The sequence below is a fragment of the Pithys albifrons genome, chromosome 7 (genome assembly GCF_047495875.1).
Source record: "Pithys albifrons albifrons isolate INPA30051 chromosome 7, PitAlb_v1, whole genome shotgun sequence".
NCBI classification, from domain to species: domain Eukaryota; kingdom Metazoa; phylum Chordata; class Aves; order Passeriformes; family Thamnophilidae; genus Pithys; species Pithys albifrons.
Window position 1 is genome coordinate 55,463,143 of NC_092464.1, and position 27,452 is coordinate 55,490,594.

General features: G+C 42.1%; 1 protein-coding gene across 2 annotated transcripts in view; it reads left to right on the plus strand.

The window, feature by feature from the left end:
- Positions 1–27,452, plus strand: part of CNTNAP2 (contactin associated protein 2) — a 1,051,893-nt gene that overhangs the window by 912,114 nt on the left and 112,327 nt on the right. For both annotated transcript variants that reach the window (XM_071559619.1, XM_071559620.1), the window contains one exon: positions 11,848–12,018. In XM_071559619.1, the coding sequence (XP_071415720.1) occupies positions 11,848–12,018 (171 nt within the window). The remainder of the gene's footprint in view (positions 1–11,847; positions 12,019–27,452) is intronic.

Sequence of the window (27,452 nt, forward strand, 5' to 3'; positions counted from 1 at the left end):
TTTCAAGTAGTTGTAGAGAGTGATAAGAAATGGGTATTAGATCTTGTTATCTTGTTGCCCACACTGCGTTGGGCCAGGGCAATGGCTCTGTGTTTCTACTGAACTTGGAGCTGCATCTGATTGTCCACTTACCTGGAACTACCATTTCCTGCAGTTCTCCTCTGCAGCACAGGACATAAATATAGCACCACAGAGGAACTGAACTGTTAAGTTTATTGGTTTTTTACATTATTGTCCTTGCATCTTTGCCTTTCATGTAGCACAGGCCTGTGCTGAACTTCCAGTGGTTGTGCAGTATGAGAGGTGGGAGAAGGGTAAGCTGTTACAATTGCTATAAACACCCACCAATATCTACAAGAATGAGAGTCTCACAGTAACCTGATTTGTGGACAGCAGCGGGTCCCTGTATTTAATGTTCACCATTCTGGCATCAGGGCAGAGTTCCTACATCCCGCCTTGACTGTGGCACAGTGGTGATCAAGCTGATGTTTGCAGGTCAGCTGTTGTTTAAAAATAATTCCCATGAAGGGCCACCAGTTTCCACGCATCATTAAAGCTCCATCAGCACATTACACAGCTCCAGGCTGTAAGCCTTGCCAGGTCAAGACCTTGCACTCTCTAGATGGGTGAAAGGAATGATGCCAGCAGTGACAGGGTATGTGTCGTGATTAGACATTGTGACCAAGGGGCAAGACATTTGAAAAATGATCATAGAATCACAGAATCATAGAATTGATTGGGTTGGAAAAGACCGCTGAGATCATCGAGTCCAACCCTTGGTCCAACTCCAGTCCCTTTACCAGATCATGGCACTCAGTGCCACGGCCAAGCTCAGCTGAAAAACCTCCAGGGATGGTGAATCCACCCCCTCTCTGGGCAGCCCATTCCAATCCCTGAGCACTCTCTCTGCAAAGAAGTTTTTTCTCATCTCCAACTTCAATTTGCCCTGGCAGAGCTTGAGCCCATCGTGCCCCCTTGTCCTATTGCTGAGTGCCTGGGAGAAGAGACCAACCCCCACCTGGCCAGAACTTCCCTTCAGGCAGTTCCAGACAGTGCTGAGGTCACCTCTGAGCCTCCTCTTCTCCAGGCTAAACACCCCCAGCTCCCTCAGCCTCTCCCCATAGGGCTTGTGCTCCATCTTCCAAAGATGGTTTCAGGTAACTCAGCAGGTGCTGGAGACTCTCCTGCATCCATGAATCTTTTTCATTGACTCCAACTGTTCCCTGATAAATGTGATTGCAGTTTTCCCTCACTCAGCAAATATAGTGACTGGCAGAGTAAAGTAAACTTTAGTCTCTGTATTTATCTGTGTCTTGTATGTGGTGTGTCACTTAAAAATCTTTACAAAACCAGATAATTTATAATGTCAGGGAGATAAGCTGCTCTCCATCTTACTGAACTTTTGATACAAGTTGTTTTATGTCCTCATTACTGACCACAGTCCTCAAATCAATTCCAGATAATAAGGCTGAGACTCTTTAATTTCTAAATAAGTCATTTAAGGCCAGCCTGCATTTGTAATTCTTTAAATATAGTTGCTTTCTCCTCACTATCTTGTTATGCCTAAAGGAGTTTGGGGCTTTAGACCTTTGGGCTGATATAAAAAGAGGAAAAGTTCTGCAATGAGATCAACAGTTGTCACAGCAGGGGCAAGCATGCAGAACTTTTGGTATTTGCAATAAGAAAGAGGTGACAAAGGTCAGTCAGTGGAGACCAAACAGCCCTCCCACAACTGGAGGAGGCAGGGGCATCATTGGAGGGTCACCGCCCAAAGGAGTGGACAATTAACCTTTTTCAGGATCTCACTTTCAGAGAAGATGTGCGCAATGAACTTCCAGAAGAGAAGCCTCAAGGAATAATTTTGAGTTTCAGGTGTAGAGTAGAAATGGGAGGTGTCAGATATTTATCCCCAGTCTGGATGCAGTCACTGAAAGCACCATCAGCAGGTTTGATGACTAAACCAAACTAGGAGGTGCTGTTGACTGTCTGGAGGCACAAGAGGCCTTGCAGAGGCGTCTAGAGAGAATTAGGCTTAACAAACCAAAATGCCAGACTCTGTACCTCGCATGGAGCAACCCCAGGCACAGATCTGAAGTGGGAGAGGAGTGGCTGGACAGCAGCCCCACAGAGAGGGGTCTGGGGGTGCTGGTTGGCAGGAGGCTCAACGGGCTCCAGCAGTGTGTGCCCTGGCAGCCAAGAGGGCCAAACTCATCTTGGGGCACGTCAAACACAGCAAGAGATGGTCCAAAGAGGTGATTGTCCCACCATATCCAGCAGTGGTGCAGTCTCACCTGGAATACTGTGTACAATTCTGGGTCCTGCCACTTTAGAAAGATGTGAAGGTCTTTGAATGTCTCCTGATGAAGGAGCTGGCAGGCATCTCCTCAGAGGGTTGACTGAGGACTCTGGGTTGGTATAGTTTGGAGAGGTGGAGACTGAGAGGTGACCTCACTTCTCCCTACAGCTCCCTGAGGAGGGAAGTGGAGAGGGAGGTGCTGAACTCTTCTCCCTGGTACCCAGTGCAGGACACAATGGCTAAAAGTTGGATCTGTCAGAGGAGGTTTGGACTTGACCTGGGGAAACATTTCTGTACTGGGAAGGTGATCAAGCCCTGGAACAGACTTCCTGGAGAGGTGGCCGTTATTACCTTGTTCCTGTGAGTGTTTAGGGACAATTCCCTTAAAGCTGTGCTTCAATTTTTGGTCAGCCCTGACGTGATCAGGCTGTTGGACTAGATGGTCAAAGTAAAAAAAAAAAAAAAAAAGTCAATGTAAAAAGAGGTCCAGGTAAAAAAAAAAAAAAAGAAATTACAAAAAAGGAAATTGTACAGTCCAGAATTCATCCTTTAAAATCTGAATTGCTTTTAATATGACAGTAACCACTGCAGAGCTAACTCTCCTGTTTTGCTAACTCTGAGCTCATCTTTATGTGTGTTGATATTCTCAGTAGGTTTTGTTCTAGACTTCCAGCCATTTGTTCCTTTGTTGAAAGATGCACAGCTAGTTTGATCTTGCAAATTGAAATGAAACCTATATTTTTATTTAGCCTGAAAGGCAGTAAGTCAGTTTGCTGTTACACTCTCCATCTGTTGACTGGGGGATCTTTTTCCCTGTGTGTTGTCAAAATTCTGCTATCATACCAACATCTTGTGTAGCAAATTTCTTTCAAATTATTTTTCTTGATTCGGGTTAGGATTGAGTAAATCAGGACACTACCACTGAAGTTTTAAATTAAGTAGCAATTTACATGCTTTTTTTTTTCTAATGATATTCTGCTGTGATGTTGGTAAGTTGTTAATCCATTGCCCAAGAAATACTTCCATTTCTAGACAGAGTCTGTGGGTATTACACAGAGGGTTCAAGGCCCCAGGCTGGTCAGACCTTCACTGTTTTGAGCCTCTCTCAAACCTTTTTTTAGCTGCAACAGCATTTTTTTTCCTGATGACAGGAGTACTATGCCTAGTTTGATTTTTTTTTTGCTTATTTTCTTATGGTATCACCCCATTGTATGTAGATACCAGTAAAAAGCAGTTACTTTGTGCAGAATGAGGTATTGATGACTAACAGAATCACAGAACTATCAAGGTTGGAAGAGGCTTTCAAGACCACCCAGTCCAGCTGTCAACCCAATACCCCTAAATCATATCCCCAAGTGCCACATCCAGCAACCTCTTGAACATTCCCTGAGAGAGTGACCCCACCACCTCCCTGGACAACTTATTTCAATGTCTAACCACTCTTCCAGTGAATTTTCCACATCAACATGGGATTTGGGGCGGAAGGGTCCAGCTGTGGGATGATACAAGAGTGTGCACTGACACAGGGGACCCCAGGGCTAGAAATAACTCACCCACAATCAAATAAATTCAGTTGCTAAAAACTGATTTCAAGGGTACCAAAGAAATCAAAGAAATCTGCAAAAATTTGCCATATATAATAAATTATATATACATTCAATATAGTAAATGTAGTATAATAAAACATGCAGTAAATAAGTCATGGAGGTGCAGACAGAGAAGAACAGAGGTTTAAAAGCACGTTAGCACAATGAAAAATGTCACCAAGCAGATTGTCCAGTCACAAAGAAGCCAAAGGGCAGAAAGCTGACAACTTGCCATCCTTGCCCTCCTCTCCCCTCAGCACACACCCCCCTCCTGCCAGCCTGAAGCTGTGACCTCAGCTCCTCTGAGATTAGCACTGCTGACAGAAGTGCCTGCCCTGCTTTGAGGTCATGGTTACATCCTTCTCAATAAAGTGCAAGAAATAATGCCAATTTTCTCTGACTTTTCACATTCAAAGTCCAACAGCAAATTTGGTTTTCCTTACTGCCAGTCCCACCCTGAAGTGGGTCTGAAGAGTTGGGTCAAAGGTGTGATTGTTGCTGTCCTGATACTCAAACTGCTCTGTGTGTGCAAGTGTAGAATCCTCTCCCAGAATGGCAAAAAAAAAACCCTCCACCAACTTGATTTGTTGAGCATAATTGTACAGATAATCTCACTCCATTACTTTGTGGCACAGAACAGGTTTCCATTCACATATCCATCTTCTCTGAAATAGAAGACTATTCTTACATTTTATTCACATAATGGTTTTGATAGAAAATCAGTTTTGCTGCAGATGAGGGCCCTGGAGGGGTTTGTTCTATTGTAATCCATAAGAGCTGCCTGACACTTCCTTCTCCAGCGCCGTTGCCTCACAGGGCTGAAAGCACCGATGGCTTTTACAGTTCTGGTATTGCCATTATCCATTTCAAGGGGGTTTAAATGTAGCAGTGAAATGGATGGTGTTAAAGCATGAATTTCAATCATGCTAAGAAAGAAGATATTGATGGGAGCCAGAGAGGGAGCTCTGAACAGAACTGTTGCAGGGAAGAAGCTGAATGGCTGATTGCTCTAAGCCCAGTGACTGCAGAGCTGCCACACATTAAAGGAGATCACCCCAAGTTGCATAACTCAGGATGAGGTGAATTTGTCCCTGTCAGTATTGTGGCATCTCCTGACTTCTCCCTGAGGGGGGACTTCATGGGGGAAATCTTCAAATCTTCGTTCAGCTTTTTATCTGAGGTTTAGGTTGTCCCTTCTCATTCATCTTTGCAGTCTGGGTGATTTCTTGTGGCTACAGACTATGGTGCTTCTTGTAAAAATTACACTTTTGTAATTACGGTGCTGCCTTCTGTCTAAGGCCAAGTCTTTATGCAGCTGTAGAAGGGACACTTTTTAACATAAAAGTTAGAGAAAATAGTGTAACTCAGGAGCAGCAAGACTAATGAAAAGAGTGTTTGGGGGAGCTTAACGAGTTGGTTTTAATTTGCACAGCAGACAAGCAGAGCTGTGAACAACCTTGATGCAAACTGAAAACAGAGTAACAGTGTTATGTGGTCCATTGAGCCACCTCTGCCACAGCTTTGGCTCTGATTCCTGCTTGGATCCAGGCTCTGATTCCTGCACAGATCCATGCAAACATCCCTGCCATTTTTCCCCTGGGGCTTGGGCAGCAATTCCTTTGCCTGCCTCTGCCTGCCTTGTGTCCTGAGGCTTAATGCCACCACCAACCAACACGTCATTTTGTGAGAAACACAGCTGAGTTTTGAGGATCTCCACCTTTACCTCGAGCTGCAAACAACTGAAAAGGCTTCTCTGTTGCCTTATTTGTATTTGTGCTTCCATAACAGCAACATGCTCTGTAGCTGTTTAGTTGGTTTAAATCAAATTTAAACGCTAGTCAGATAACAGAACTCCACAACAGAGCTGTGGTCTTGATTATAGAATTATAGTTGAGGTTACAAAGAAGGTAAAATTACAATGTTATGTTTCAGATAATAAAATAAAAATCCTCCTTGGCTTCTATGGTATTTTTACAGATATCCTAGTTCAGCAGGAGGGACCAGCTAACCCTGTGTGGGGGTGATCAAAGCTGTGTATTCTACCCCCTCTATTCATTCCCCAAGGACAATGGGCCATTAGCAGCAGCTGCCCAGGGAGCCATTATCACTTCACACCCAGCCTGAGGGGGGCGGAGCTGCCAATGGGCCATTAACAGCTCAACACCCCCTGGCTCCCAGAGTTAATCACCCATTGTGTGAGTCCCCGCCCAGGGGGAGGGACTGAGAGCTCCCTGAGGGTACATAAGTGGTGGGTAAGAAGACCTCGGGAACCTCTCGTCAGATCCAGAGCAGCAGCAGGACCTTGACAGGAGGAGATCCCCACTCTCGCACAGACCACGGCCCTCGCCTGCACCAACAGGTTTTTTCTTTTCCTTTTGCTCTGGACTTGGGGGAACCACAGGGGTCTCAGCACAAGGGCAAACAAACCCCCTTGGGTTTGTGCCCCAGGACACTGGGTTATACTGCTGGGGTTTTGTGAGTTGAAAGCAATTTCCCTTGTGTGTCAGTGTTGTTATTGTAATATTATTATTAAATTTTAGGTCTGACTTATAATCTCTCTCATGGTGAGTTCATTTCCCCTGCTGGTTCACCTTTAAACCAGCACAACAGATCACAAACTCAGCATTTAGAGTATTCTTTCTAAGTAAACTCCCTTTCCCACCTTCTATCAGTCTGATATTCCTGCTGCCATAACTCTCCCTTGTGGTTTAAGTTGCAGTCCCAGTTTTCTCCATGTACAGCTTGCTCAGCCTAAAGTGGGAGAAAAATGCCTGTAGGGTTGATACGTTCAAACCATTTGAGGAAAGAATTGTGACAGTGCACCAAAGAAATTTTGAGGCATGACAAATGTTCCTGGCATGAAACAATAATAATGTGTGTGAAGTGGATTTTTATGCTAGATTTCTGTTGGGAGCCTCTTTCTTTTAAAAAAGATACCATTTTATGATAAAAATCATTATGTATGTTTAGCAAAACATTTCTATTGTACTCTGAATAAAAAGTCTTCTTCCCCGGAAGTGCTTTGAGACCAATGTGTGAAAACATGATTTTATCTCTGTAGGAACTTCTTATGAATGGCCTTTGAAAACATCTCTCTCAAGCCACAGGTTCTCCTATTCTGTTTGCACTGTTTGCATTCATCCTCTCACCAGGCATGACTTACGACTGGAACCTCTTGGATAAACCCACAACCAATACCAGTCCTAAAAACTCTGAAATCTCTGGCTATACAAAGGAATGGCCACATTCAACTGAAAATTATTTCCCTGTAAAGGCAAACCTGCCCTTTGCTTAAGAGCTGTCACTGTTATGGATTTAACCCAGAGTGTCCCAGCATTGCAGATTATGTTAAATTGCATTTAATGCTTCTCAAATTGCAAGATTAAAAAGATATAAATAAAATGCTAGGAAATATATATCTGTTTCATACAGCAGCTCCTACTCTTACTTACTTTAATGCAATATTAATTATAATAACCATAGAATCATAGAATCAGTTGGGTTGGAAGAGACCTCTGAGATCACCAAGTCCAACCCTTGGTCCAACTCCAGTCCCTTTACCAGATCATGGCACTCAGTGCCACGGCCAAGCTCAGGTTAAAAACCTCCAGGGATGGGGAATCCACCCCCTCTCTGGGCAGCCCATTCCAATCCCTGAGCACTCTCTCTGCAAAGAATTTCTTTCTGATCTCCAACTTCAATTTCCCCTGGCAGAGCTTGAGCCCATCGTGCCCCCTTGTCCTATTGCTGAGTGCCTGGGAGAAGAGACCAACCCCCACCTGGCCAGAACTTCCCTTCAGGCAGTTCCAGACAGTGCTGAGGTCACCTCTGAGCCTCCTCTTCTCCAGGCTAAACACCCCCAGCTCCCTCAGCCTCTCCCCACAGCACTTGTGCTCCAGTCCCTTCTCCAGCCTTGTTGCTCTTCTCTGGCCCCGCTCCAGCCCCTCAATCTCTTTCCTGAACTGAGGGGCCCAGAACTGAAGACAACACTCAAGGTGTGGCCTCCCCAAGGCAGAGTCCAGGGGAAGGGTCACTGCCCTGGGCCTGCTGGCCACGCTAGTTTGGATCCAGGCCAGGATCCCATTGGCCTTCTTGGCCACCTGGGCACACTGGTGGCTCCTGTTGAGCTTCCTGTCCCTCAGTCCCCCCAGGTCCCTCTGCCTGGCTGCTCTCCAGCCACTCTGTGCCCAGCCTGGAGCGCTGCAGGGGGTTGGGGTGGCCAAAGGGCAGGACCTGCACTTGGCCTTGTTGAACTCCATCCCATTGCAATCAGCCCATCTCTCCAGTCTCTCCAGATCCCTCTGCAGAGCCCTCCTGCCTTCCAGCCCAATATTCTGTGTTGCACTGGAAGCTCCAGAAAAGGGACTAGGCTTTCATTGCATCAGAACGTGACAAAATAAACCATGACAAAAATATGAACCTTTCAACAGCCATTGTCAATGCATTAGTGGAAATGATTAATTAAAACAGGTGTCTAACTTGTAGCTCTTCAGCTGTGTTGGGCTCTCAGGAGATGTAAGCACTGTGAGAACATGAAATGCAGTGGCTGAAGGTTGGATGGTGCCAGTGGGAAAATCATCTGCAACCAACCTGCCTGGGCAGAGGAGAGCAGAGCCCATTGCATGGTGCCCTTTGGGTGGGCAGTGGCACAGTCAGCCTGGTCTCCTTTGGTGTGCTGAGGTGCCTGGGGATCCTTTCTCACTGAACAGGGATTTGTTTCCAGTAGTACCCGGATTTTGGAGCTCTCACAGCAATTTTGCTCGTCAAGTGTTCTTTGTGTTTTAGGCTTGTAAATGTGATAAAATATTCAGAGAATGTAAAGCTGGGCATCTAAAATACTTATTTAAGTTTTAAAGACATGCAAGCATTTAGCTGGTTAACATGGATTATATCAATATATTCCTGACTTTTTGTCCGAATCCCATTTATTTCATGTGGGTTTATTCCACAAGTCAAATAAATCAAATCTGTCTGGGGAGTCTGACAGCATCCAGCGTATCTGTAAAAGACTGGAATTCTTTTGAACTCAGTTCAGGTTAAAAAATAATCCTGCTGCAGTTGCTCTCTAAACAGATGTACCAGTTCAAGAAAGGATGGAGGCCCCAGGAAAAGAAAATATAGATGTCCAGGTACATGTGCAAGTGCAAAAGAATATGCAAAGACCATCTGGACCCTGCACTAAGATATTATTGACAAAGCACTCGTGCCCCTAGACTATAAGAAATGCTAATATTGAGGGAGCATTTGGAAAAGTGAGAGAGAGAAAGAGACCTCAGACCATTAATGGAAGTAAAATTCTAGATATTTTTAATCCATGCTGCTTTATCACTAGGTATGTTTTCAGAGAAAGACCTTGCAATTAATTAGCAGATATTTCTTGCTCCAGAATATTTATGATATGAAGATTATTGACATTTAATAGTATTCAATCTTGAAATTACTAGTTTGTGTAAGTAGGGCAAATAGCAGTAGATGTTGAAGCCAGCTGACCTAGCCCAAGTGGCTGACTCCCAAAGCTATATATTTGTTTATGAATGCCCATTTCTTCCCATTTTCACAGCTCACACCTGCATTTACACACATGCACACAAAAGCTCAGCTGCAGCTTTCCTCCTGGGATGCACTGAAGTAAATGCAAAGCTACTTCTCTTCCCAGAGACTCTCATCCTGAATCCTTGAGAGATGCAGAATTAAGTGGAGGTAAATCTGCAAATATGTTACAGTTACTGCATTTGAAAGGGGGTTAATAATTTAAGCACAATTTGAACATGTGCACTTGGTACAGGAAGCAAAATGCATTGGTGTCTTCATAGTGGGTCAGAATCTCAGCCCAACCAGTGTCAAACATTCTGAGTTATCAACCATTATATTAATCCACAAAGTTTACCTACAAACTGAGATGCAGAATTAAGTGGAGGGGTTGGGATAGTACCATGGAAGGCAATTGTACACATGTATTTAAACCTAAAGCTTTCTTTTAATTCAGATGTTCAATTTAATTTTGAATAGAAATTAATAAATTATACAAATCATAATACTTTGACTTGGGTGGGCCAGTGGTGTTATATATAAACAGTGCTGAACTTCAGCATCCTCATTCATGTTCATCCAGTGCTAACCAGATAAGTAATAGCATTATCTCCTCCTTCAGTAATCAAATAATGGGAAACTGATCTCCAGGAGTTTTGACTGGAATAACAAGTAGTTTATTATTGTGGTTATATAATGAATGACATTCCCATACATTTCTGAATCTGGACTCTGATGAAACCAGGACTAGTTGTTCCAGCCTCCCATGGTTTACCAAATCACCCATATCATCATCACAGAATCACCTGGGTTGGAAGAGACCTTAAAGATCATTTAGTTCCAACATCCCTGCCATGGACAGGGACACTTTTCACTAGACCAAATTGCTTAGAGCAACACCCAACTTGGCCTTAAACACTTACAGGGATGGGACATCCCCACTTCTTTGGGCAGCCTCTTCCAGTGCCTCCCCACCCTCATGGTAAAGAATTTCTTTCTAATATTGTCCTAGTTCAGCAGGAGGGACCAGCTAACCCTGTGTGGGGGTGATCAAAGCTGTGTATTCTACCCCCTCTATTCATTCCCCAAGGTCAATGGGCCATTAGCAGCAGCTGCCCAGGGAGCCATTATCACTTCACACCCAGCCTGAGGGGGCGGAGCTGCCAATTGGCCATCAACAGCTCAACACCCCCTGGCTCCCAGAGTTAATCACCCATTGTGTGAGTCCCCGCCCAGGGGGAGGGATTGAGAGCTCCCTGAGGGTACATAAGGGGTGGGTAAGAAGACCTTGGGAACTTCTCATTGGATCCAGAGCAGCAGCAGGACCTTGGCAGGAGGAGATCCCCGCTCTCACCCAGACCACAGCCCTCGCCTGCACCAACAGGTTTTTCTTTTCCTTTTGCTCTGGACTTGGGGGAGCCACAGGGGTCTCAGCACAAGGGCAAACAAACCCCCTTGGGTTTGTGCCCCAGGACACTGGGTTATACTGCTGGGGTTTTGTGAGTTGAAAGCAATTTCCCTTGTGTGTCAGTGTTGTTATTGTAATATTATTATTAAATTTTAGATCTGACTTATAATCTCTCTCGTGGTGAGTTCATTTCCCCTGCTGGTTCACCTTTAAACCAGCACAAATATCTAATCTAAACCTATTCCCTTCCAGTTTGAAACCATTCCCCCTTGCCATGGCACTACATGCTCCTGCAAATAGTCTCTCTTCATCTTTCTTGCAGGCCACAATTAGGTCACCTTGAAGCCTTCTCTTATGAATCTTGTGATATTCATATTAAGAAAATGTTGCCTCTCTTACAGCTTATGAAGCTTTTTGGTTTTGCATGGTAATGTTGCCTTGCACAGAAATTGCCCCTCATGTAGCTCAAGTACAGTAATTGGTCTAGGATGTTATTAATTATTGTGTTTCTACAATGAAAAGATGCCAGGGGACTGTTAGGAGCATGTTAATTGTGTCTGTATTGCTTGGATTTTTTTTTCTTTTCTGTGAAATACATGAATAGACTTCTAATAGACATGGGTACATTTTCAAAAGAAGGGAGTGTAGCTGTGTAGAATAACTCTGAAGACAGATAAGTCCCACATGAAGCAATTCAGGAAAGCAACACATACCTGAGATGAGGCAGACACCAAATTTTGCCCAGGTCTGATCTCCCAGGAATTCAGTGTTACTATACTAAACATGCAGCAACAACACATTGGATATAATAAATTAGGAGCTTGAAAATGAATTTACCATGAACATGCTCTGCCTTCTGAAATCTGACACTCTGTGCCCGGAAAAACCAAAAGGAGGTGGTAGAATTAAGGTGCTTTAGGGTGTTTTTTAGCCCAGACAACACTGTACATTGATTTTAAAAGCTTCAACTCTTCAGACAGCTCCAAGGGAGCACTGAAATCTGTGTCTTTCCCTTTTATCCCATGCAGGGAATTACTGGAATGCAGCTTCTTTTGTTACTTCATCCTCCTACCTCCACTTCTCCACCTTCCAAGGGGAAACCAGTGCAGACATCTCCTTCTACTTCAAAACCTCAGCCTCAGATGGGGTGTTTCTGGAGAATCTGGGCAACACTGACTTCATCAAACTGGAGCTTAAATGTGAGTATGTGCTTCACGTTCCTGGCACCTGACTGGGCTTTGTGCCAGACAGTTGGCTTCAAGAAGTGTGGATTGTTCAGTAAAATGTGTAAGCTCACTGAATCCTGGGAAAACTTCCCAATCCAGCTGTTTGACATGGTTTCAAGTTGCCTTATATGAGCTTCACATGTGCTTGAGGCCCACACATGCCTTCAGTGTGCTCAAAGTGTATTTGGATTGTTTATTGAGGGGAAAAGTGCAAAGAAGAATAAAGGTGGTAACATCAATAATAAAAATGAAACTTACCTCTTAACAGGTTTCAAAATGGCATGTCAGGATTATTTCTTAAAACTTTATGTCTACAGCTCTGTGTGCTTTTCTATTTTACTTCATGGTTGCTTTGGAAACAGGGAAAAGAAAGAAAAAGGAGAGACCACCCTAATCAGCACTGCAGGAGCCAAAGAGCTCAGAACTTCCATATGATATTTAAAAGCCGTAAAAAAAATCTCATAAAAATAAATCTTTATCAGCATTACCTGTTAATAAAATCACTGATCTGAAAAAGAGGGTATATGATACCAGAGGCCAGTTAATTTTATTATTGAAACCATTTTTAATGGCCCAGAGGCAAACTTTCCAGGGAAGGCACCGAAATCCTCAGCTGCTCCTGAATGCCAAGTTCCAACTGGGTGTAAATCTTTTTCCTTCTTTCTACACGGAATTTAGTTCGTGTTGCTTAATCCCAGTGTGCCTAATCTGCAACTGGTGCCAATCAAAATAACTCCTAGTGAGTCATAGGAAACAGTCTTAATAGTCCTTTGGTAATAATGTGGCAGCTCTTTGGAATTTGAATTTAAATTGTATTTGCAGTCAGCTGAGAGGGGCATTCCCAGAGTTTCTTGCTCTTCTGCTTTAGGAAAGGTGGTGTCAGCCACTGGACTCAGCCCAGCCGTGCTGTCCACTTGGCTCATGGTGCCAATTACAGTGAATAAAGGTGCCAATTACAGTGAATGAAGGTGCCAATTACAGTGAATAAAGGTGACTTGGCAGCGACTGTAATCCTTTTGAACTCAGCTCAGGTTAAAAGACAATCCTGCTGCAGTTGCCCTCTGAACAGATGCACCAGCTCAAGAAAGAATGTGGCAATTTACTCAGAATGTTGTTAAATAGGACTTGAATTTTAGGCCTGTGCTTGAGATCTGCTGGCTTTGCTCTGACCTGGTATGTGCATCAATTCAACCTCTGCCTCGTGTCCCTGGACCTAAACCTTGGAGTACAAATTCTTGAGGGCAGAAATTGAAATATGATCTGTATAAACAGGTGGAAAACACTGTTAAAAACTATCCTGACTGTATTTGCTAACAAATACAAAGCAGTTCAGTTGATGTGATTACATGCACTCTACCCTTTCTTTCCTGGAAATTATTGGTTGAAATTTTCTGTAGGCCTTTCTGTGACTTAAATATTCTACCAGTCACAGCTCAAAAAGTGACTCAAAAAAAAAGTGTTCCAAAAGTCTTGAATTCTGTGAGTTTAGGGGTTTGCACATTTATTTAATGAACATTTGTTTTCTATAGTTTTTATATTTGTTTCATTCTAGTCTGAACTTCTGGTTTTCTGAAATTCATTCAAATAGAAAGTAAAGTTTAAGAATTTTGGAAGTTTCTCACCCAGCTTACAGTTGAATCTGCTGCTTCTTAGAAGTCTGTTTCCCCTTCACAGGAGTAAAATTAAATATTGAATTAATACTGAGTCGAATTAACATTGAATTTTTTTCCTTAATAGGAACACAGAGTTAAGTCAGGACAGTAATTGCAGAATTACCCCTAAACTCTGGAGGAGGTTTCCTTTGGCAAGCTGCTTTTTTGGCTGTGCCATCACATTCTCTGCTAGAACAGCTCTTTCCTGTTGAAGGTTTTATGCATGATGACCCTCATGTATTTAGTGCAGCTTCTGTGCTTCAAACATTGGCTTGATTTTGTGTTCATTGCCTTCTCATGCAGCTCCAGTCTAGTGAAGAATTCCTTCCTACAAAGCCTGTTCTCCATTTCTTTACCTTTGAACATGCTGAAATTAAAATATTGACATCAGCATCCTGCCAGCAGACAGTGCAAATTCTGTTTTCTTCTTGCCTTTTGTGTATAATCCCTGTGTGTCAGACATGGTTAGTGATGTGTAAGCTGAGCTCTACACACCAGGAACTGGAGGGTTCTACATTATCCAGTATTTTAATCAGCTTGCTGCACTTGGTGAATGCATTAGGGAAACAAATCATTCAGTCTAATAAAATTCTTGGCTTCAAGTCTTTGCAAAAGGGGTTTGCTATTGCATGTTTTATTCTGAGCACCAAAGCTGTTCCTAGGAAGACTCATTAAATTATTTTACTGGTGTGCTGCCTTTGAGCCTAACGGCTCTTAAGTTTTATATTGTCTTAAGATCTAATAACTGCACAGATTTTCTGTGTCTCCAGGTTCATATGGAAAAGAGGTGAAATTTGCAGTATCTTGAAGAGTAACTTCATGTGCCTTCAGTAAAGCCCCAGATTGCACCTCTGAGGAGAGGGGGAATACAGGAAGGAAGGGAGGAACACGTTCCTCTGAATTAAGAAGTAGCTTTTCCAAACAGTCAAGAAAAAAACAGTGCTCTAATTCTACTATGAACGTGGCTGAAGTCTTAAGCTATTCCATTTATCAAGCAACTTCTCTGGCAGGCTTGTGCTCATCACATTCATGGAACAGCAGACAGAGATCTAGAATTACCTGAAGCCCCAGTTTTTACATGCATCAGTAAATCTACAGAACATCAGTATTTTCATATCTGATTAGTCAGCTGACAACAGGATTGCTTAGAAAAGAGGCAGTTGAATAAGGTATTAATTTTTCTGTGCTTCCAGAAGTCACTCATCTCTGGTCAGAATTTCCAGATGTTTTTTAAAATTCAAACTGATTTTTAGAGAGAGAAAAAGAGGGTGTTTTCTCCTTTAGAGCTTTCCTATGTGGTTTTGCACATTCATGAACTATGAGGGGAAGGCTTCATAGTTATGTCTATGAAAACCTGACTCCTTCATACCTGAGATGTTTGTCAAATAATCACTTTTGAATTTTGTGCTCAAGAGATATCCCAAGGTTTGGAAATGATGTGTTCCTGAAAGTAGATTTTGAAAGAGGCATAGTCATGAGAATTTGGGAAGCATCTGCCATCAGTTTCCAGAAAAGTCTCTTAGTGTCACTGTCATATAATTCTAATAAAAAAGACACTTCTTGCTTCTGTAGCTCCTCTCATCCCAGCACTTTGAAACAATTTACACACACTCCTGAGTTGTGTCTCACTGGTATTATTCTGAAATGAGCAAACAGCAAGTGACTTTTGCAACAGAAAAACAAAACAAAAACAACAAAAAAAAAAAAGAGAGAGAGTCTTAGAGATAAAGGTCACCTTGTGTTTGATCCCAGCATGAACATGTAAGGGAAGAAGAATCTTTCTTATTAATTTTCTGTAGAAAGTCAGGAATCTTTACAGCCACTGCCTTCAGGGATGTCACTTGGCTGAGAACTCCTGCAGTGCCAGGTGTCCCCAAAAGTCTCCCCAGTGACCTTGGGATGGTGCATTCTCCTCATGTCAAAAAACACACAGGACACTGAGAAATCTCTTCATCTCGGAGGCCCACATGAAGTTATCGAATTAAATAGAAAAACATTGCATTTCTTCAGGGATATTTAAGACCCAAATGTTTTCACAGTGTATTTGTAAACCATCATCCTATTACAGAACAATGAATGTTTCAAACAAATGTCACCAACCCAAAAAAAAAGATAAGATTCCATTTCATATGTGGTAGGTGATGCAGAAATTCAAATATATCCCATCTAAGATCAGTTCTTTGTCCTCAATTCCACTCTGCTTTCTGTCACACGCTGACCTTGCATAGGCTTTTCCATTCTTGGGGTGTGCTGATCTTTTTGCTGTGATAAAACTGGCACATGCTCCAGGTGTGTGACAGAAAGAAACCCTCTGGTCCTTGAATTTAGATCCTCATTGTCACAGGCAGCCACAATGCATAACCTGTGTCTGCCTCCCTACATTTATCCAACTCTCTATTGAAAATAGTTTGAATCTCTGCCAGCTGCACAACTGTGTCAGAATTTCACACCTTTGTTTTTTAGAAGTCTCCTAATTCCTAACAGTTTGATTTGCCTCTTTTCCTGATAGCCATTCTTGTTTCAGTACTGTTCTTTGGCTGAACTAATTATTTTCTCTTCCTGGCAATTCCTCTCCCTTTGTGTATTTATGGTGCAATCATATCTTCTCTCAGCCTTTAATTGCTATGTTAAGCAAGACAAACTCACATCATCCCTTCTCATAAGATATTTTCTCTTGTTCCCTTCTCTGGTTATGCTAATAAGGTTCTTCCTGCTCATTGCACCTTGAATTCTTTCTTAAACACAAGCGATCAAAACTATCCACATTAATTCTGATGATGGTTTATTGGTGCCCTCTGCAATCAAATCAATACTTAGGCTGCCCATTGTGTCCTAGGAATTTTTGGCTGATCACACTGGGATACTCTTTCTTATGTATTATTTTCTGACCTTTCCAACCTTGTGCTACTGAAAAAAAATATTAGACATATGTTGACTTCTTGTGTAAATATATTCATTATAATACTAACTATAACTTGACCCAAACCAAATCACAGGTGCTTTAATTTTCTGATGGTCTGTACTTTATTATCCATCTCAGCAACAATCTCTGCAATTCTGATTTTCATTTCTGCTTTTTTGGAAGAAAAGCAAATATGCTGAATCTATAACAATTCTCTTCTTCCAAAAAACAGAGGGTTTTTAAATCAAAGAAGGACATCCATTATGTTGACTTTGTTAATTCTTTTCTATTATTTCATATTCTTTGTGTTCTGCCTCACACTAGACAGTGATAGTTGCTTCACTTACTGACTTTATGTGCACTATTACTTTGCTTGACTGCAGGGTTAAACCTCATCACTAAGTCATTAAACTATGGTAACTCCATGAGTTTACATTTCCTTTGTAATTTCCTGTAATCTGCAATAAAAAATCACATGTAGAACTGAAGGCAACACAGAGATAAATAAGGAGTTTCTTTTCCTGCTACTCTTTGAAGTGACTGTGTGACTTCACGTGGTAGGGAGTAGCAGGATTCAGCTTTGAGCTCAGCTGACTTCCCCAAGTTCAGATTTCTCACTGAGTTTTCTGCTTTAACACCATGAAGAACAGCACGAAGAGCTCTGGTTTCAGTAGAACAGGCACTGCTCTGCCTACTTTACATGGCCACACTGGACAGACATTCCCTGTGCTGTGCTTTTCTCTGCCCACATGACTTTCAGGTGTCTCCCTGCTGTCTTGGTTTGTAATGGTGAACCCATAACACCCTGCCCTGCATCCTCTGGAACAGGCTGTGCAAGGCTGGTCTTGCTAGCAAAGGCCAAGGCAAAGAAGTTGGTTTTCACCCCAGCCTTTTCCCCAGAACCTCTGCTTCATTCAGGTGACCCACATTTTCTCTACTCTGCTTTTTCCTGCTGAAGTACCATTTAAGTGTTTGCAGAAGATTGCCTTTTCTGTGCCCTGTTCTCTCCTCTCAGAACTGACCTCTACCAAGTCATGATCACAGCTGGTGCTGCCTTCAACCTTCCCATCCCCACCAAGCCCCTCCTTTGTTGTGAGTGTGAGGTGCAGCAGAGCCTCTCTCCTCTCTGGCTTCCCTTTCACTGCCACCAGCAGGTTCTCATGGAGAGCTCTCCAGGAACCTCATGCTCTGTTGTGTTGTCTCTCCAACAGACACCCACAGAAGGACCATGGACTGTGAACATGAGCCTACTTCTGGCTGTCTCTAGAAGGTCTCATCCACTTGTTCTTCCCATCAGGTGGCCCAGACCACATACACACTATACTGCCACGCACACCACTCTGCCCTTGAACCTTCTGTGGCAGAGAAGGCTCTCAATCAGGCACAAGAAATTGGACACAGTGATTATGTGGGTGGTTGTGATTGGATTTATTGCTAATACAGTGTGTAAATATTGCCAATGTGGTATCTAAATAAAAAACTCTATTCATATATATCTAAATATATCTATCTATTATCTATTTATCTAGCTAGCTATTATCTATCTATCTATCTATCCATCTATCTATCCCTCTATCTATCTATCTATCTATCTATCCCTCTATCTATCTATCTATCCATCTATCTATCTATCCCTCTATCTATCCATCTATCTATCCATCTATCTATCTATCTATCTATCTATCTATCTATCTATCTATCTCTATCTATCTATATTTATCTATCTATATCTATCTATATCTATCTCTATCTATCTATCTATATCTATCTATCTATATCTATCTATATCTATCTATCTATATTTATCTGTCTATATCTATCTATCCTCTATCTATCTATATAAAGTAACTCTATCTTCCAATGCATTATAACATAATCAGGTCATGGTCCCTCCTGTTGTGTCAGTGAGACACCCTTGTTTTCTAAACTTCTCTGAGAAGTCTGGGTGTGATTCAGTGCCCTGAGTCTCACATTTGGTTTACAGTTCTTGTCTAAAGGGTTATGATATAAGCAGGTTTAGGTAGGAGTGTTACAAGTTTGCAGTGTTTGGCCTTGCAGAATTCACAGTTGCAAAGCAACAGAGCACCCATGGACCTGCTTTAGGATTTTGTCTCCATATTTGACTGGACCATGGTGCTTTTATTCAGTCACCCAAAAGTGAGTGTTCCCCATCTCTGAGCTGGACATGCCCTTGCAGGGGTCGCTCCAGAGGCAGGATCCATCTGGGAGCTGCCTGCTCCCTCAGGACACCAGTGTTCCTCACTGCCCATCCTCCAGGCAGATTTTATACACCTGTGCAGGCTGATGTGCACCAAAGTCAAACACAAATATCTCAGCTCCCCAGCCCCAGAATGCATCAATTTGTGAGCACCCTGACAGTGCCTCTTGCAACTCCCACCTGGTGTTGTAATCTCAGGACAAACCTCTTTGCCCAACAGAGGGATCAGAAAGGAGAGGAGTGGGGAGGGAGGGAGCACACAGAGTCCTGACAGTCCCTTGTTGCTGGCACACTTATATTTAATCCTAATGATCAACATCATCCCAAACACTGAAATGCCAGGAGTGAGGAAATCTGAAAGGTTCCAGCCAAGCTTCATTGTGTCCTGAGGCTGTGTCAGGGATCCCATGGATCTTCTGATCCTAAATTATATAGACATATTTGAGAATCTTTCTTCTCTTGGTGGCTAAACAGAGTCTTGGTACTCTAAGAACTACTTTTTTTTTCTGTAAATTGAACTTTTAAATAAAGTGTTGGCAATTGCTTAGATAGACTATTGAAGGTCTAAAATAACTTTTATTGTTTTCACCAAAGTGATTCAGTTTTAAAGTAGAAAAAAGTTTTCTGTGACTAAAGGATGTAATGAAAGTGGAGATGTCACTAATAATAATGCAGCTGTATCCATGGTGCTTTAAATATTTATGCAGATGATTAATTTAAGTTATGTCAACTGACTATTTCAAGTAAATGTAATTATTTTTGCTTTAAGTGTTTGTGAGAACATTATAATATGGTTTAATGTTAGTACAGAATTTTGGCCACGGATTTTCCTAACACTTTGCAGTGTTTCATCATGGTTTAAATGTCAGTTTAAAAAATTATCAGCTTAAACCATGATGAAAATTAATTCATTTTTAAATCAGTCTCAATTCAGGCTCTGTTTTCTACCTTGCTTTGCTTTGAGGACAAGAAAAAGGAATATTTCTGCTCCCAACTTTTCTTTCAGAAGCTTTTCACGCACGTACAATTTAAAAGGAAAGAAAAACAATTAATGTAGGATTTTGTTCAAAAGTTAATAAAACAATAGTCTACTTTTTAAGACCATGAGGGCAATTACTCTCACAAGGATTCTATAACATTATCTTGCATAAATTAGACTTTTTATATCCTCTTGATCTGAGTGTCTTGACTTTGTTTTTGAAATAAAGCTTTTTGTCTCAACCCGTGCCCTGCAGAGAGCCCCCTAAAAACAAATGCTTTATAAATTCATAAATCCTTTCACTCGCCCTTTTATTTTCACCACTGCTACAGCAGGAAATAAGAACAGGTCTCCTGTTGTCTTTATATTTCCAGAGGCTCATGCAAAGTCAAGCAGAATATTTAACATGAGGTGGCTGAACCAGGCAGGTCCTTCACATTCTGCATCGAGTTTTCTACCTCTAATTACCATGAAGTCTACGAACATATTTTTACCTCCAACAAGTTAGTTCTCTTTCCCACTCTCCTGTACCACTTCATGATATTTCTGGTTTGTGTTTTTAGTTGATTTTTTTTCCCCTGCTGCAGAATAAAAAAGTAAACAATACCAAATATTTCTTCTTCCAACTCGTGGGATGTTGACAAATATAAATTATTACAAATATATTTTCCAGAGTAGAGAAATCTTTCTCTAAAACTTTTGATAAAAGGCAGGCACAGTTAGCTGGGACATCTACCCTGATCCCTCACACGTACTCCTTTCATATAGAGAGTTATTACACTAAAAGTAGAACTGAGTTGTGTGTTTGGATGGCCTTTTTTTATTGTAGCAGTACAGAGCATGGTGAGACAGGGTCCTTACCCTGACAGTGACCCCTGCACAGCCACAGAGAAACAAACAGCCAGGAAAAATGGCTTATAAAAGAGGAAATAAATGACAAAAACTCCCATGGCCAGGCAGAAAAATCAATACATTCATACCAACATAAGGACCTTAATACATGTAAAGGTATTTTGGTCACTACCACCCAGGGCACCCAAATACCTTTACAGTTCTTACCCAGCCAAACCTACAGCCAGCACAGTGTAAGTGTGATCGTTTGATCCAGGTTTATTCCTGGTAACCAGATGTAACTGTTGAGGGGCTTGTCTGCCAGGTATTCCTCACCCATTCTTTCCCCTCCCACGGGACAGGGAAGGATATGAGATCAGAGATAGGAAGTTTAGCTCTCTTCCATTTCTGGTGAGGGTGGAATGCAGGGAGTTGTCTCTGTTGCTCTCGGTCCCTTGCCAGAGCCACGCAGAAGTTCGGGGAAAGGGCATGAGTGAGACCCCCACATGGGAGAAGGGGCTGGTTTTTCTTCTAAGAGTGGGGCTGGGATTGTGTTGTACTGGTTTACTGGGTGGGGGAGTGGGAGTGCTTTTTTGTGCTCATTGTTTTTTGGTTTGTCTTTTTGTCTCCCCAGTTTTCCCCTTTCCTTTTTCCCTTCCCTTTCCCTTTCCCCTACTGTGGGTGCAAATTGTATACATATAATTGTAGACATTTAGAGAATATACACAAATATATATACTGACTTGGCTCAGCTTCTTTCAAATGTTTTTTTTCCCCTTTCCTTTTCCCTGCTTTGAGGAGTGGGGGGAGAAGGGGGGGATGGCTCGAGCTGGGGGGCCAGGACAAAACCAAGACAGTAAAGAAAGCACCAGGGAAGGGGAAGAAAAGGACACAGGGAATGTGATTTCTTAAAAGAGCATCACCAAAGAGTGAGTCTGGATGTCCAGTTTCCAGGCTTGCATCAGGTTCTTCCCACTTTTAGTATGATGCACAATTTACAAATTTGGCTTGTTTTCATGACATTCAAATGCAACATATTCAAGAGGGGAGTTGATATCCTTGTGTCTGCTTGTCAGCACTCAGCCCCATTGCTCAGCAGTTTTAGAATTGTAACAACTTCATAGCAATTTCCCATAGTAAAAGAAGCCACTGTCTCCTCTCAAAGAATCTCTCTGATGCTTTACCCTGCTCAGACAAAATCTGATTTCATGGACGTTGCCACCCACTATAATTTTGGCTTTCATCCAGCACAAAATAACTCCTGGTGGCACAAAGCCCTTTTATGCTGCATGGGGGAGCTCTGATCTGATGTCTGAGCTTCCTCCTTGTGCTGGTCCCTTCTGTTGCTTCCATCCAGTTCAGCTACACAATGAAGTGTTCCAGTTCAAAGGATATAATGAAGTGTATTATAACCCACAACAGACAGGAAAACACAAACCTCCTCTCCTTTTCCACTCGCTGCACTGACTGCAGTTCCCTTTGTGTGAATCTTCTCTCACAAAAGACGCCAGAAGATTTTGCTGCTGTAATTTTTTAAGCATTAATAACTCTCACCAGATGAATCAACAGACCTTCAGTGAGTCACCATTCCCCTTCCTTCCTTCTTTCCAGGCAACTGAGTAGTTATTGGGAAAGGGCTGACTGAATGGAAGGTAACATCGATCTGAAATTGTCTTTATTGCCTTTGAATTAAAGCAAGTAGGTATTTTTTTCATCCCTGCTCTAACCATATAATATTTGGCTTTAAACAATTCCTTTCAAATGTCTTTGCTTTGGTTCCCTGTTTATGCAGGACTGATAATTGTTATTTTTTTCTCCTGAGTGCCCATGGCTGAAAATTGCTGCATCAACTAAAACATAATCATAGAGGTATGACAGTTGTTTCCAAGGGCTTATCTACAAGACAGCTGCAGTGCAATTAGCACAACTGAAGTAATTAATAAATAATGCTAATAAATAATTATCTTCTTAGGGCACATTCAGCCTCTGGATGGTGTTTGATGAGAAAATTTGGTACTTCCATTTAATGCAACTTTTCTGTCCTCCAAAGCAACCTAATCTACTGTGTGGGAGGGGTGGTGTGTATGTTTGATTGGTTGATTAGTAGTTATTTTAAAGTGAGATAAAAGTGACTTAGTTCTTACCAAAATCAAATCCCTCCTTATCGTTGTCCTCACACAGATAATGAGAACGGTCTCATAATGAGAAAGGTCCTGGACTGAGATCTGATTTCCCTTCATATTTAGCTCCAGGATAGTTATGTCTTTCCAAAATGTTGCAGATTATGTTGTGTAAGTGCTTGGCAGTTGGTAGAAGGAGAACTGGTGTCTGTCCACGGGGTAGGAGAAGCCAGGACCATTTGGTATTTTACTACCTTGCACCTGGAGAGCATTTATCCAGTTTCAGGTAGTCTGTGTGCAGTGTAGTAGAGTATTTCTGAGTCAATTGGTATATATTGAATATCCAGGCTTAAAACCACAGGTGAGGATAATGAATTTCAAGGCTCAGCGTGGACACAATTGGCAAAACTTATTATAGTAGAAGGAGTCTAATCCAACCCAGGGAAGGAAGGAACAAAGAAATGTCTCAGTCAGACAGCCAGACATATGGGAGGATATTTGAACAGTCAGAAAATGAGATGATTAAAGAATGATTTTAACATCTTTCATTCCCATTAATCCAAAGATTCTTGGTTCCTGTAAACAAAAAGCTAGAATATGGACTTATTATTTGTCCAGTTGTTGAAATTACTGGCCCAGTGGTAAACCTTACCAGAGAGAAGATATTACAGCATCAGGACAGAAGGACAATAAGACAAGAAAATTAATTCCTTTTAAATATACAGCAAACCAATTTATTTGTGTTCAGTCTTGTCTTACAATGTGTAAACATATTCACATGCATAAAAACCAGCAGCTCCTGCTGAATCAGGTCACTGTCTCTCAGTAGGTCTAATTCCCTGTCTATTTGCAAATAAATGTCACTGCAGTTTTACAGCTACCAGATGTAGGTACTGCACACAGCAGAGACTGAATCAAGTGCCTTCAGGCTGGAAACCAAAGAGTGGAGAAAATGAGGATCAAAAATATGAGAAGGATGGGCACTTTAGGGGGTGCTCTGTCCTGCATTCGACAAAACTCTTTTCTTCCCCTTTAATTCTCATTTGGGGTTTTTTTTTTGGTGTGTGGGATACTATGAAAATTTCAAGATTAAAAACACACTGAAAAGGTCATGAGAAGCTTCAGACATTCTGCAGAGTTATATATTCCTAATGAAATCACACAGGAATGTAATCCATTCTGTTCACCATAAATTAGTTTCTTTAATCCTTGAAAGAAAAAAAAAACTGGATTACTATTTGTGCCTTTTCTATATTTTATGATATAATTTTTTCAAAGCTTTAACGGTTAAAGCCATTCAGCTGTACATGTTTTCCTTCCTTACCTTTCATTCCAAAGTTAATTTTTCTTCTCCTTTCTATGCATGTTTCTAGACTTCCTATGACTGAAGGTAAAACGTGTTTAAAAGTCATTCCTCCAGGCAACTGGAATTTCCCTGAGAGGAATCAGTAATACTGTTACAGGCTGTTTGAAATCCCTTGTATTTCAAATTAACTTTACAGTTATATCATCAAAATGTTAATGCTAATAGCAGTCACTGGACTTCATTTTTCACAGGGAAGGCATATTTGATAGTCTCTCTTCCCACATTTCTCAAGTCCCTGAACATCAGGGTGGGGACTGAGGGAGCAAAGTATCTCTCTCTGCAGCCCAACTCAGGTTCAAGATCGCCTGAGAAGGCTGAACAGACACATGTCCATGGGAGAGAGAATGTCCATCCCATGATGCCAAGAGAATTGGCTGATGCAGTTCTTAAGCTGCACTCCATGATATTTGGAATATCATGACACCTGGGCAAAGTCCCAAGGGACTGGAAAAGGTCCAAAAGAGAACCCTGGGAAGCACAGCTTAGCCTCAGGTTTCTGCCTGGTAAGACCACAGAACAGATCCTCCTGGAAGCAACATCAAGGCATGTGCATGACAGGGAGGTGAGCAGGGACAGCCACCACGGCTTCACCAGAGAAAACTTCTCCTCTCTGATCACCAGCCAATTCTCTCAGGACTCTGGTGGGCATCTCAGGGAGTTCCATACACTTAGGTACATTTGGGTTCCTCAGGTGGTCATGAACCTGGTCTTTACTTACAGTGGGAAACACTTTGCTCCCCCAGTCCCCATCCTGCTGTCCATCCACTGAAGAGGTGTGGGAGGAGAAGCTGACACTGCTGGCTGAGGCAGAAGAAGTTGCTGAGTACCTCAGTCTTCTCCTCATCCATTAGTACCACTTTTCCAACATTGTTTATCAGGAGTGGGTACACCTGCTTTGACATTCCTTTTCTGTTTAACACACATGTAGAGACCCTTCTTTTTATTCTTTGTATCCTTTGGAAGGTTCAGTTCCAGCTTTGCCTTGGCCACCTTCATGCCCCCCTACACAGTCTACTTCATCTCTGTGCTCTTTCCAGGTTTCCTGTCCTTGTTTCCTCTGCTTTTCCATTTCCTGCTTTCCCTTTAGTTTGCCCAGCAGTTCCCCACTCAGCCATGCTGATCTCTTGCCTTCCTTGCCTGGTTTCTTGCTCCTGGGGATTGCCAGCTCTTGCCTTCTATGGAAGAATTCTTTGGAGATCCACCAGCTCTGCCTCAGGGCAGTCTCCATGGGAATCCTATTGACTATTTCCTTCAACAGCTGGAAGTTCTGTGTCCTAAAGCTCAGAGGCATCACTTTACTCCTTCCCTGACCCACATCCCTCAGGACTGCAGACTCCACTCCTGCATGGTCACTGCAGCCCAGCTGCCTCCAGCCTTGGTGTCCCCAATTAGTTTGCTTACATAGGTGTCCTCAGATCCAGCATTGCATCCCCTCTTGCAGAGCTGTCTATTACCTGGCTCAATGAGTTAAATGATGGATCAGGTGAACTGTTCACTTCCTACAGAATATCAGCTCATTCTAAAGGCTCAGAAAGACACTGAGCCTCACTTGTTCTTATGTTGTATCAAGTAGATGGATTTATACCATGAGAAGTGGGTGTTAAATAATGGTAAATCAAAGCAAGAGCTTTACTCTTTTTTTTTCCTTCTGGAGACTTACATAAACAACTGCATAAGATCCAACAGTGTAAAGTTGCACAATTTTAGTTTGTTTTATTTGTGACCTAAAGGAAAATGCCAAGTGTGTCTGGTCTATCCAATGAACCCCCATGTCAGAGAGATACCTGAGCTATGTCTAAGAAAGAGAGCAGGTCCACATATATCAGCACTCAGCTATGCTGGGTTTGATCCTAGGTGCAGTACAGTGTCTCATTAGAACTAATTACTGTTGGCACAGCCTCCTGCTGATGCAGCTGTGCAGCTTCCAGAGCTACTTCATTTGGCACTTTGCTCGGGGATCACTGCAGTCCTGGGCATGGATGTGCACTGTCCTTTGGTCAAATGAACAAAGCTTTTGGTCATTAATTCAAATGGACACTTCATGTGGGAAATAGACAAATGATGAAACCATCCAGATGCTTCACCCAATTATTGTAAATATGGTCATGATTTATGAAAACTACCTGATTATTAACAGAACAGCCAAGCCAGGCAGTAATTTCTGTATTGCAATCAGGCAACTTGGATCAACAATTTCTCTCTGTTATGTTGCTTTAATTTTCAGTTGTGTCCTTTGAGAAGTGGCCTCCTTAAAGCAGGTCCTGTGCTCCAATATGGCACTTCAGGTACCATCTGTAGCCATTTCCACCTGTTTTCAGCAGCCAGGAACAACCTATCAGTGCTGTTTCCATGTCAGGGTTGGCATGGCCTCTCTCTGCCCTGTGCAAGTGAGCCCACCAGGGAAAGCAATTTAGATATGACTTTGTAAAACTGTTTAAACTCAGCTGTCTAAGTGGGAAAGGTAAACAAGATAATTGCTTTTAAAGCCTAGAATGCCCTCTTTTCTACCCAAAGTCTGCTAAAGGCAATGGGAAGGATTCCAGTGACGACAGATGTGAGATGTCCTCTTGCCCATGGTGATGGATTTCATATAAGATACATAGACTCTGGCTCTAAAAACAGTTAGCATCTCTCTCTCTTGATTAATTGTTCATTCATTCCAGTCATTTCACTGAATTCTGGCTTCTGGTTTAGTCAGTGAGCTTTTTATCAGAGGTGTATTTACAAACAAACTGTCCAAGAAGTTGGGCAGATGTTGCCCTGACAGAGATAGAATATTTTCAAGCTGTTGTTTTCACTGAACAAATATCTGCTTGGCTTGTTTAGTTTGCAGTTTATAGCTTAAAGCTGTAGACTGGTTTACAGCCAAGAAAGTGAGCTCTGATTCTGGCTGTAACAAGGCATTTATGTTCTAAGAACTGGATTTCAAAAGGATCCTAAAGAAGTTAGATACTATTCCCTTTGATGTGAGTCAACTAAAACATCATTGAGTCCCATCTGAGGGGTATAAAAATACACCAGGGGAGGTAAGTGAAACAAAGTACAAGGGAGGATATGAAACTATGTGTTTTGGAGAAAGGATAATGGGGCAGAAGGAGAGAAATAGAGAGAAGGGGATAAAAAAACTGGCTGTGAGGAGGGTTGTAATCCCTCTTCCTTTTTTTTTCACCTTTTTTTTGTATCTTGAGAACCTCCCATCACTGCTTAGCATTTTGTGAGAGCCCACCCATCCATCAACATCTCCTTCTCTGCTGGCAGCCTCGTAACTGGAGATCCCAGCCTGAAATACATCAGCAAAGATCAAACTAGAAAACAGCGGGGAAAAAAAGACACTTGAAA